The sequence below is a fragment of the Mercenaria mercenaria genome, chromosome 11 (genome assembly GCF_021730395.1).
Source record: "Mercenaria mercenaria strain notata chromosome 11, MADL_Memer_1, whole genome shotgun sequence".
Lineage (NCBI taxonomy): Eukaryota > Metazoa > Mollusca > Bivalvia > Venerida > Veneridae > Mercenaria > Mercenaria mercenaria.
This window is the reverse complement of record NC_069371.1, coordinates 37,018,795-37,031,859: the sequence shown is the minus strand read 5'-3', so window position 1 is coordinate 37,031,859 and position 13,065 is coordinate 37,018,795. Positions and strand designations below refer to the sequence as shown.

The 13,065-nt window shown below is 34.4% G+C and overlaps 2 protein-coding genes across 2 annotated transcripts in view; one reads left to right on the top strand and one right to left on the bottom strand.

The window, feature by feature from the left end:
• LOC123531779 (putative amine oxidase [copper-containing]) overlaps positions 1 to 12,701 on the bottom strand; it is a 49,125-nt gene extending 36,424 nt beyond the window's left edge. The window contains exon 1 of the mRNA XM_045313022.2: positions 12,536 to 12,701. The gene's annotated coding sequence lies outside the window, so the exon portion shown is untranslated. The remainder of the gene's footprint in view (positions 1 to 12,535) is intronic.
• LOC123532945 (uncharacterized) lies at positions 1,050 to 8,005 on the top strand. The gene is made up of 6 exons (XM_045314567.2): positions 1,050 to 1,169; positions 1,565 to 1,630; positions 2,717 to 2,866; positions 6,061 to 6,162; positions 6,953 to 7,139; positions 7,742 to 8,005. The coding sequence occupies exons 1-6, from the start codon at positions 1,167 to 1,169 to the stop codon at positions 7,786 to 7,788; spliced, it is 555 nt and encodes a 184-aa protein (XP_045170502.1). The 5' UTR covers positions 1,050 to 1,166; the 3' UTR covers positions 7,789 to 8,005.
• Positions 12,702 to 13,065: the final 364 nt, after the last annotated feature.

The window sequence follows — 13,065 nt, the reverse complement described above, 5'->3', positions numbered from 1 at the left end:
TCATTACATTCAGAACACCCTTTATAACAGTCATTGATCTGTGATGTTCTATTTGTCTAGGGTGTATTTTTGTAAGATTTGTGTCACATGAAGCGTGCAAGCTTCGACTATGGGACAGCTTGGCAAAATCCATTAGAGCCGAATACATCCCATATCAAAGTTACAGCGATCCTTTTGTTACATACCTCTACCTATTTTGTTTCTCAGAAAGAAATACCATAAACTGTCTTATAATAAAGAACGAACTATTTTCTGAGTTTACAGTTCGGGCAGAAGCAAAAATACTGAATCTTATTTCGAACTAGTGCAATACGGATTTTGATTTCTCTCATCTCACGGTGGGCGCCGAACTATCCATCTTCGTATATACAAAACTCACTCTACACCTTTTGTTCAATTGATATAAAAGGGTTGTTATAAAAAATGTAACACTTTCTTGATCTGAGAGGAACCTCACTCTCGTAGATTTTACCAAGCCGGATCACACTGTACCTAAATAATTAGTATATTAGTATAAATATATTATTGATGTACAAGGCATATGGTTACAATACAATAACATTTACAAATGGATTATACCACAAGTTACGCAGTGTAAGGCCCTCTTCATTCGAAACTAATTCTACATCTCAGATAAACATTACAATAGACTGTGGTTAATAATTGAAATGAAACTCTTTCAACTAACGGTATTCTCGTTTTCAGCAATATCAATCGTATTGCACTGACGAAAATTTCCAATTAACCTTTAGCCTGCTAGTGGCATATTATTCTACCTTTGCGACCAGTGCAGACCAAGATCGGCGTCGCTATTCAGTCAGTAAATTTTCAGTGAACACCCCTTCAAATAATAAATGGTACTGCCAAAACTGAATGACAGACCAGTCCATTTTAGAAATTAAGCAGGCTAAAGGTTGAAGGTGGCTATTTTCTATTTATTTTTCTTCAATTTTAACTCGCAAGAAAGCAGGAAGCAACAGGTTAAAGTTTACAGCAATTCATTGCAAAGTGTGGTTGACATGTTTATTTCTCATTGGTAGTTTTTCGTTAAAAAATGAGAACAAAAAATGTACGTAAACGCCTGAAATAGCATAGTTTTATCATGTGATAAAGCACACAAATAATAATTCTAACTGAAACGGAGACGGATTTCGTAGGACAGAAAGATGGTTAGTTACTTTTTTTCTAAATATAACATTGAACGAAAGAAATTTTAAATTTCAAATCCATATACTATATCCATTTATATTACATACAGTTATATTTAATATTCAGTATTTATCTTAACAAATGAGAATTAGAAATTATAAATATACACACAAAAATAAGACGTCGGCAAAATATATTCCTATGAAATACGAACATGAGCACATTAAAAACAAAGGTCTTATGAATAACAATTGTTATCTGTAGTTACTTGGTCTTTGAATAAAGTTCACATTATGTAATAACAAAACATGATATATGATAATCTAAGCATGCATGTATATCAATGATGATTCACATGGGGACTACGTTGTTGCAAATTATATCTTCTTACATAAAGGATTAATTTTATTTTCAGACCGATTTGAAAATGCTGCCAGCAGTTTTCTTTATTCTTTTCTCGGTTGCGGCGGCAATACCCGAGGTAAGTTCGGATTTTAAAACATCGAGTAACAAATTTCTGGTATCTCATAATTCATGTGCCTTTAGTACAGTATAAGTAATTTTGTTACAGCTGTATATAGTTTAATTTTATTTTAATTTATTGCCAGAAATTCATATACCCAGCGAAATAGATCATATTAATTAGACACATGTTTTGTAGTCTAGGAAAAAGATGTATAACTAAGTTAAACATGGCTGAAAAATATATATTTGCTTCTCAGGAAAGATGAAACTCCAAAACGGTTTTAAATTATAATTATTATAATTTGACATTGGTTGGTTGAAACAAATATACTGCAAAACGCATATAACTAATTCTATGAAATGTTTCCTTCTCTTACTTCATATTCTCTGAGAAATATTTTGAATAGTTATAGACAGTACAGATTCATTTTTTTTCATGATGATCACAACAAATTCAACCTAGTGTTATCGACAAGCAAAACAAGTCACATTTGTTTTTCTGTTACTATTTTTTGTTTCGGATACGAGTCCCTGGGTTAAAACATTTTTCTTTTGAAAAGATAATAAATGCACTTCAATGTGCTTGTAATTTGATCAACAGAGTGGACATTAAATGAATGTAACTATACTCAGTTTGTTATCCGCATAAAAGCTGATAATCGTTATATTATGTCAACAATATGCATACTTACATTTATTGTAAGGTGCTATTATTTCAATGACATGCATACTTTTATCTAATTGCAAAATGCTATTATGTCAGTGATATGCAAGATTATCTGCTATGGCCGTGATATATATACTTGCAAGATACTATTTTGTTGAATCATAATGATATCCATTTTTATCGTAGTTTCTGAGCCATTTACCTTTCTTCTGAACTCCTGATTCCTCTTCGAAAGACATTCACAATTTTGGCTCTTTTTGGTGTTGTTATTTTGTATTGAGTTTTGCAATACTAGGATGAAAGTAGAAAAAAAGTTATTACTATAATGAAAATATATAAGAACTTTCTTACATTCATTTAATACTTACTGTTTGAATATTATAAAAATATTTATATATAAATATTTGACACGAAATATTTTATCTTTTTCTATAGTATCACCCGGTACGGGCGTTCGCAGATAATGATGACGTATATGCTGATGAAGATATTATGCTTGACGAAGAAGAACAATATGCTGTTGTCACAGTTTCTAAGATTACTGGAGAAGGAACTCCAACAATAAATCTTCATGATTTTGCCGAGGTAAACGTAACTGTTTCAAGTACTGAACTTCTCAGGGGCGTAGGGACGATTTGATTGTTTGTTTGTTTGTTTTGGGTTTAACGCCGTTTTTCAACAGTATTTCAGTCATGTAACGGCGGGCAGTTAACCTAACCAGTGTTCCTGGATTCTGAACCAGTACAAACCTGTTCTCCGCAATTAACTGCCAACTTCCCTACATGAATTATCAGAGGTGGAGGACGAATGATTTCAGACACAATGTCTTTTATCAAATCGTCACGGAGAACATACGCCCCGTCCGGGGATTGAACTCGCGAGCATTGAGGCGGCGGAGGGGGTGGGTTTGGCTATCCACCTCGCATCAATAGGGTCCGGGAAAAAACTGCATATATCTAGAGTAAATGGTGCAATCTGGCGACTTCTTGGTCTGCTCAGTAGCTGTTGAACATACACTGTTTTGTTTTCGATTGTTCACCCCTATTTACAGTTTACTGTGTTTAGGCTAAATACTTATAGCGGTGCGATGTTAGATACGGACAATGCCTTGCCAGGGTAGAACAAGTAATGTCTAAGTAGGAGATCGAGCAAAAGACCCTGACTTAAAGGCGTAATTCAATCCTTAAGTCATTTTAGCCATTAAATGGCATTATAAAGGTATTTTCCATTTTTATGTAGAAGCTACCTTTTTCGGCAGAATTTTAGACACAGCATTACTGCAAGTGTCAATAATCTGTTCGGCAATAAGCAATTAAATACGATTAACTTTCATTAATTAATGTATCGCCTATGTTCCGTGTCTGCGGGGTGTGAAAATACAGCGACCGTCACGTGGGCGTTGCGGATTATCTATTTTGTATAATACCCTGTCACCAAGGTGAACTAGCAAGGTGTCGATTCACAATAGACAAGTGGCAAGGGAAGACCGCTGTACTTATTTTCAATTATATTTCTAGCCTTTTCAAAGATTTACATATTCGACATTTCGTCGCTCCTCGAAATATTGGGGAAGGGTGGGGTGCGAGCGCCTCCCCTGCCGCCCTTGCTTATCAAGTACGTTTTGATTGTCTTTAAAACGTGTTTGGGCGAGTGACTGGGCGTATACACTTTTTAGAGATCTGTGTTAGTACAAACTAAAATAGGGTTATTTTAATAGTAGCTCGATCTGGGATGCTGTATTCTACGGTGTTCCGTTAAGGCCAGCGCTTGCTCTCTGAGAACGCGAAGCGCGAAGGTACGACGGTACGATGGCGAAGCACGACAGTACGATGACGAAGCACGACAGTACGATGGTGACAACACGACAGTGCGATGGCGAAGCGCGACAGTACGATGGCGAAGCATGACACTACGATGGTGACAGTCCGTCGTATTGTAGCGCTTCACCATCGTACTGTCGCGCTTCACCATCTTATTGTCGTGCTTCGCCATCGCACTGTCGCGCTTTGCCATCGCACTGTCGCGCTTCACCATCGTAGTGTCACCATCGTACTGTCGCGCTTCACCATCGTACTGTCGCGCTTCACCATCGTAGTGTCACCATCGTACTTTCGCGCTTCGCCATCGTACTGTCGCGTTTCACTATATTTTCTCTGTTTTTTTAAAGGCCGACTTCAGTTAAACTCTGTATTGTATAGTATTGTCAACTCTGTCCAATCATCAAGTAATTGGAACCCTTTTCGGCACGGGTATTTTTGAAATGAATATCACCAGACCTGATGTTATTCAAATGAAAATTCCCCGGCAGATTGTTACTCAACTGACTATTATCTGGCATGATGATATGATATGAACAAAATAACATTGTATTCAAAATGAACCTGTCTGTGGAAAAATAGATGATAATGTATTTACATGTAATTACACCATCGTGACACTACGATGGTGAAGCGCGACAGTGCGAAGGCGAAGCGCGACACTACGATTGTGAAGCGCGACAGTACGACGGACTTTCACCATCGTAGTGTCGCGCTTCGCCATCGCACTGTCGTGTTGTCACCATCGTACTGTCGCGCTTCGCCATCGTACCGTCGTACCTTCGCGCTTCGCGTTCACAGGGAGCAGGCGCTGGCTCTAACAGAACACTGTAGTATTCGCCTTCAGCGGAGTTTGCCTGATCGGATGTTATGAGGCGCGCAAGCGCTGACTGTTATTCGACCTTGCAAAGTCCACAAGAACCGAATACAAAATCCCATATCTAGCTACTGTTATAGTAATGATCCTTTTATCATATACCTACACTTTTTTGTTTGTTGTTTTGTTATTGAACGAAACCACCAATGTATATCGATGTTAATATAGAACTGAGTGAAGTTTTTATGTGAGCTATTTATAGAACTGTGTCAGGTCATGCATGTTGAATGAAAGTAGTCCGGCAACATACAATACAAAAGGTACAATACGGATATGTTTTCTGTCTGTTAATATTTAACTGTGAAATACAAGCTTTATTTTTGACAGAATTTATATAAGAATACAATTTAAAAAGTAGACCAGGGGCCGTATTCATAAAGCATCTTAAGGTTAGAAATTTATTTTACTTAAGTACATTTGTTATTCATAAAACAACTTAATAAGTAATTCTTGTTTTTATTGTGGACAAAAACATTAAAAAAAACAACATTAATTTCAGAGAGAAACAACATGCATAATTATGTTTAAAGCGCTTTTATTTGAAAACAACACTTTAATCGTATTAACCACGCTATTTTATTTTCTGACTTAAGTCATTTCTTACGTATCTTAAGTTTTAGCTGTTTTATGACTAGAACTTAAGTTTTTACTTAGACTTACGTTGAAATCACCAAAAACTTAAGTAAAATCTTAAACTTAAGTCAAAACTTATACTTAATATGCTTTATGAATACGGCCCCAGAAGTCCAGGTACAAATAGTTTAAAACTATGCATGAATCTTTACTGCAATATTGAAATTTTATTCCGGTAAATTAATATTAACCTCATTTGAACACTGAGCATTCATATAATTATGTATTACATTATTATAACCATTAACTAATATAATAAACAAGAAGTAATGTGTTTCATACGAAGACAACTGAACTCCGGGATCTGCTGCAACCAATTACAGGACATATAACCTAGCCTCAAAATCTCTATAGGTTGTTAAAAGTAATATGAAAGACTAAATTTGTGCATGTTTATTTGTCTGACAAGAGGAATTCACAGACTTTATTTCTCTTTGTATATTTCTGTCCAGGGATATAGTGCGATCAAAGATGTCACGAACAAAAGGTGTTACATACAAAAGTCCAGACATACACTGGAGGGGATGAAGGACGAACTTATTGATGCTCAAAAGGTGTCAGTTATAACGGGTTGTACTAACGTTATGCAGACTTTGATTTAATATTTAGTTCTTGTTTTTTGAAACAGATCCATATTTACACTAAAATATAATGCATTGGATAGAAGTTTAACAGTTAGGATATATCGACAGAGAGGGAATGCTACGGGACCCATGAATTTGACAACAAAATAGTTTCACGACCCAAACTTTTGTCATTTGAAAAAAAAAATGAAATTGATAATTTTTAACTTTGCGTTTAAACAAGCACTTTACGTTACTGTTGTTGTTTTTAAACCATATTTTGGCCAAAAGTAAGGACCGAAGCAAATGATTTGTTGGTAGTTCACAAATATGATATCCAACACCTGATTGACTGAACCATTAAACAACACAACTTCATTACGACAAAAATTTGCCTTTTTAGGGTAATAAACTTTTCAAGGTCTGTAGTGTACCTCGACAAAAGAACGACTTTATTATGTTAAATACTAATCTAAAAAAAAAATTTGGAAGTTAGGACGAGGCCAGGCAGATGTAGTACTCACAAATTTGATTCATTATCCTCTTGCCCCAAGACCTGTCAAGTGCTATTAGAATACGAAGCTAAATGTTTTAGTCGGTACGTTATATCTAATGAAAATACGAAACAGTTCAATTATAGTACAAAGTCTTAAGTTAAAGCAGAAGGTCAGCATACATAACATTGATAAAAGTACATAATTGCATGCAAACATTGGTAGCTCTTGTTATATACCAGTAGTATTTAATTTTGTTGAGCCCGTGTTTACATTAACCATTTCAGAACAAGGGAAGGTACAGAATAACTCAAAGATTTGACTGCGCGAATCAGGAACGTGTTCCAATGCCATTTTTGTCCCGGTATGGCAAACGTATAGCCTCTTTCTGTGAACACTATGACTCACAGTTCTTCGAGCGAAAAGATACAAGACTTACTAAAAGAGCAACTAAAGTGCTATCGGAAGACGCATGTAAGTTGTCGTTTTCACATTGATCTTACCATTAAATACGATGTACCATGGAAAAGAATTAGTAGAACATTCAACTGTAAAATCCTCAACGACTATATTAATTGTGCTTAAATATAGTATACACGTTGACAAAATTAGGTTATACGGCATTGTTTGTTTTCAAAAAGTCTAAATTGGTACATAATGATCCACAAAAATTCACCGGTAGTTTGTTTAAAATTTGGTACAGTGTCTACAATTATTTATGTTTGACGGATGCATTTGCTTTTTAGATCACACGTAACATTTAGATCCAAAAACACATGCCATCGGTCGTTCCTATATTATGTTGTATTTTGATCTCCCAGATTTTAGCAAATTTGGTTTAAAACTGTAACTTAAGAATCACACCACATGCTTTAACCACTACATATTTAAACGATAAAATGGTTACGCTTGTAGAATGATCGCGGATTTAATTGCCATTTATATCTGAACTATACGTGCTAATAGCTTTAAATGAAATAGACACACAAATCATACCAAATATTTCAAACTGAAGAACAGATATCAAATGTGACAATGTTAATTTGCTTAATTTTAAATCTATGTATTTTTTTCAGTGTGGTGTTTCATATGCATCGGAGAAAATTGCCCACCGCTGATTTAGGATTTAGGTACAACTCGACAACACTTTTGCATAGCTGACTTTAATAAACATAATAAATAAACATAATATGTACACTCTGGAGAGTTTTTCTTTGATATACGTATACGATATATCTAGTGTACGTCTCAAAATTAAACGAAAGGGAAAAATCATAATTCAAGAATGGATAATTTAAATGTTCAGCTGAAATATTCATAAAATAAAAGATTAAAACAAGCATCAACATGTGTTTTATTTCTCCCCAGTTGGTTGACCTCTTAACTGGACTTGAGAGACGTGTATTTATAATATTGAATATTGAATTTCGAATGTTAAGATCTTCCATGAGGTTTGATGTCTAAGTAATTTCGAAGAGAATTGGACGTTTTTTTACATCAGCTGAATTATATAGCTGTAACTTAGTGTTACTGCCTGTACTTATTTTCCAGTACTGTGCATTTTTGTGAAATCTGGTGACGTCATTAGCGACGCGATCATAGAAATGTCACTATTCAGACGTGACGGATGTTGCGCATTTCATTACCTCTCATAAACAGAATCAATCAAACCAAGTCTGCATTCATGTTGCTTATTTGTGATCTATGATGCCAAAGGATCTTTTCACCCGCTTCTTTTACTAAGACGTTCAGTCATTAAAACATCCCTGCCCACACCCCAACCGCGGTCGTTAAACTGATAAATCTATGCTTTCGATTCCCTCCAACAAGGTTCGTTGCTATATCAGCGGCTTGTGAAAGTCAGACGCTTAACATTCTTGGTTAGCCAAAGAAAGAGTAAAGGTCATAGATAATACGTTTCCTGCTGTACAGTTCATTAAGCTATTTGCATATTTTTTTTTTTCGAAACATAAAGACACGCGATAAATGAAATAAATGAAGAATCAGATGCAAGGACAAACGTAAATCAGGAAAAGCCATACCATATAGACAGTATTCTAAAACGAAAAAGTGGTACATGCACATGCACACAGTCTTGCTAAAAATTGTTCGCCATCCGTTATGGGGTTTAGCCAATAAAATATGTAAGAAGATCCTGTTGGAAGCGTAGAATGCAACTGAGCAAAATATTAGCAGACTCGTTTTGACTGAGCCTGTTCAGAGGTAATGGAAAATGCAACATCTCTCACGCCCTCTAGCACTGGCCTAAGCGGAACTCAATTACACATGTTTTGAATGGACTCCATGATCCAAGGACCAGAAAATACAACAACACTGAATCAAATACTTATCTTAAACACATTTGATTCATATAAATCATTATTCCAACACTCTTATGAAAGCAATGATTAACATTGATCCAGAGCAAGGTGTGTCTTAGCTTCTAGGTTTTGAATAAACTACATTAACGTACATTATCAAAAAATAGACACACATCCCGAAACAAATAAAAGTTTGCATTTTAAGCTGATATAAACCGATGCTAAACATATTTTGAAATATGGTGTACATTCAACCATCAAAATCTAAAAATAGGTATAACTAATTTGAAAAAAAAAGAAAAAGATATGACATCGGACCACCACAATTATGCATTCAGATGAAACAAAAACAAGAGGGCCATGATGGCCCTATAACGCTTACCTGTGTATTATTGCTCAAAATAATATGATCAAGTTTTGCCATAGAGCACATAGGCATACACCTTAAATATCATCAGGATTAAACATTTTCTTGTAACAGCCCCTTTTGACCTAGTCAGGGCCAATTTCAATACCAAGTTTGAGGGTCCTAGGCTCAAACGCTGCATTTTTGTACTAACATAACTATTCCTTACCCTGGAAGACTTAAATAACATTTAAAACCAATCTCATTAGATGCTGATGATATATATTCGTTTACATAAAATAAAGGGAAGTAATTTGTCATAAATTCAGTCAAAAGTTATCTACCCTGATTGTCGAGTTAATTTGATGGCACAAATGACATTTCAAATCAGTATCTTCACTGGTTACTGAGATACACCCATTTTAATTTGAAACAAAGGGAGGTAATTTGACATAAATCAGTCCATAGCTATCTACCCTGATTGCCTCAGTCCAACTAAAGACAATAATGAAATTTCAAATGAGTTCTATAAATATTTACCGAGATAATCCATTTTTATTAAAATCAGGGGAGGTATTCATGCATTGGTATATTCATGTAGAAGATACAAGTGTGCAAGCCTATACAACAATATATTAGTAAAGTATTCATATCGATAAATGTTCAATCAAGAATTATCTAATATGACTATTTATTACCGTGGAAGACATAAATAACGTTTCAAACCAATCTCATTAGAAGCTGCTAAGGTGTATTCATTTAGATAAAAGATAAAGGGAGGTAATTTGTCATAAATTCAGTCAATGTGTGTGTGGGGGTGGGTGGGGGGACGTAAACGCAGCCAACAGGGTAATTTCGTATGAATACACACCAACGTACCGGGGATACGCCACGAACCGGGGAATTCCCCAATTCAATATAACAACACCACGTTAATCCTGACCTTGAAATTAGTCATCTCTCGAAATTTGAGCCTATTCTGAGTGACAGAAATTTATTCCCCGGAAGGTAGGTTTTAGTCATACACATATCTCACACACAGTTAGAATTTTACCTGAGTGTGTATCTTTCGCCATTTACTGCAGTTCCCCGGTTAACCTGTATGCAACTCGTAGCACATACACACCCAAGGTTTAAATCATTATCACTGATCTATGTTTTCGACATTTTAAGGTTATTGGTGAAATAAAAATGTTGATCATTTATTAATTACAAATTTCAGATGTTCTCACATTCACAAGACGATGTTATATATCTATATTTCCAGATATCTTGTCCGGCTTATCGTTTCACCATTTCGCTTTTATTGCTATGTTAATAAAATGATTTGATAATAGAAATACTAAATTGAGAATATTACAATATTCAGGAGCTTCAATCAAAATATACAGTTTATATTTGGTCTATCAATGTATACAGTTTACAAACTTTCAACTTCACGCTACTTATATAACATATGCATTGATTTTTTCCGGAAATATCTGTCAGTATTAGATCTATAAAAAAGTTCTTAAAGCTTTTCACAACAGTCAGTGCCATATGTTAATAGACGACACCACTACATTCCATTTATGTTATAAAATGCAATGTATGTAACAGTCTGCGTTTTATACTATTAAGCGTGCAAAAACAAAGGAATTTCATTTAAAAAACACAGAAATAATTGAAAGTAACATCACCCCCTAACACTGCCAGTTTCAGTGTTACATGAAAGAGCATGAAACGTCCATGACGTGCTTGGTTATCATTTCGGTCTCCCAAATTTACTGAGCTGCATTTGAAAAACGGCTGCAATTATTATGTCAATTATTATTACTGTTATGTTTATATTATAATCAGTTGTCTATTTGTAATGCAATTATCTACGTTTGGTGAAGTGTAGTAAATACTACAAAGCCGAGATATTTTAAAACATTTCTATTTATTACTGTAAGTATTTTGTCAAATTTCTAAACCACATAAATCATGACATTAGTACATTATCTGATTGATTTTATCTACTACACATCAAAGAAAAGGTCTCAAGGATCTGATTCCATTACGTTGTTACAAACTGTTTAAACAATTGGAAATTCTAAAGCCTAGATCATAGCTAACTCGTGAGTACCTCTCATGCACTTATTTTAACACGAAAATTTCATGCTCTTTATCCGCGGTGTTTTGTTCAGGTAACGAAGCATAGACTGTAGAGTGTGTTGTACATGTCCGAAATAATTGTAGTTTACGACGGTTCTGATAAAGTGATAATGCTGCGGCTGCACGGGTTTAGTATCATTTCTCAAAATATTGAAAACTTGAGACATCAACTAAACACATGGGAATCACAGCAAGACAATGAACTTAATGAAATTAGATGAGGAAAATTGTTCCCAGAATCTGCAACCTGGAGTACACTATTTTAAAACTTATAGAAACAATAACAGTAATCTACAGATGAGTTCCCAAGGTGTCAGAAAATACAAAATGTAATGCATTGTATGAATTCCGATATCTTCATAACTTGTCATACACGTACAAATCGTTAATTGAAACTTAAAAACAGAGAAATTTTATATGAATTTATTGCCGTTGTTGTGAAGGATTGTATCAAATATAAAGCTTTCAAATACATAACGATATTATTCGTTGTTTAACTGACCAACACAAAATTAGACATTTTCCTATTCGGTGACACATTAACGCAGTATTTATTGTGGGTGCAAGTGCATTTATTTTTAGTTCTGACAGGGGCATACATATGCTTTTCTGGTATTAATGGCATTGAGGGAAACACAAATATATCATAATCATAAAAATACTTACGATATAAAAGTTTTGATTAAAACAACAATACCACATGAATTTAAAATACATATAACTGATTTCTTTTTTTTTAAAGTTACTCTTCCTCGATCAGAATGATTTTTACATGTCATTTTGCTTGACTAATTTGTTTGATCTTAAATACCACATACCTCAATCTCCTCCCCTCAATAAAAACTGTTACAAATCATTGCGCAAATTATTGCATCTATTTCGGACTCCTACTTACGAGGTCATGTTTAAAATAATATATAAGATCTCGATTTTTCATTCGTTCAATTTTAAAAAATGTTTCACTTTTTAATGTTATTTATAAGCTAGTTCAGCGAGTGATAAAACATTCGGTTTCATATGCAAATCTGAAAATATGAGATACGGTCAAAATAAATGTTTTTTTTTACCTTATGCAGATTTTGGTACTCCTAATCCTGCAGCTTAGTAAATATTACACAATTGTCATTCAAATAATAATTTCTATTGTAGTCGCGCACTTAAATTTCACTGTAAATGTTCACCGTGCTGTCAAAATAGGTTTTACCGCTATTGCAAAAAGTGGATGACAGATAGACATAATTTGATATCCTTTCATGATCCTTTCAACATTCAGACACGCCAATGAAGAAATTTTAGTAATCTTGAAAAGATTTATCACATAAAATGGCGATCAAAATACGTTTATTGTGTAAAAAAATTCAATATATCATATCAGATACATTTATATCATAATCGAAACATTATATGCTAAATGCAAAAGATAAATTTACAATACAATGATAAACTGCTTTTAAATGTAAATAGCGAAATGAATGCCGCAAAGTAAGTATTTTGCGTTTCCGTTTATTGGATCACATTACTACGTTATATGCACATCAGCTGCAGCGTCATTGCATTTGTAAAAACAAAATGGGGAAAAAAGCTGTTGACAGCTGCT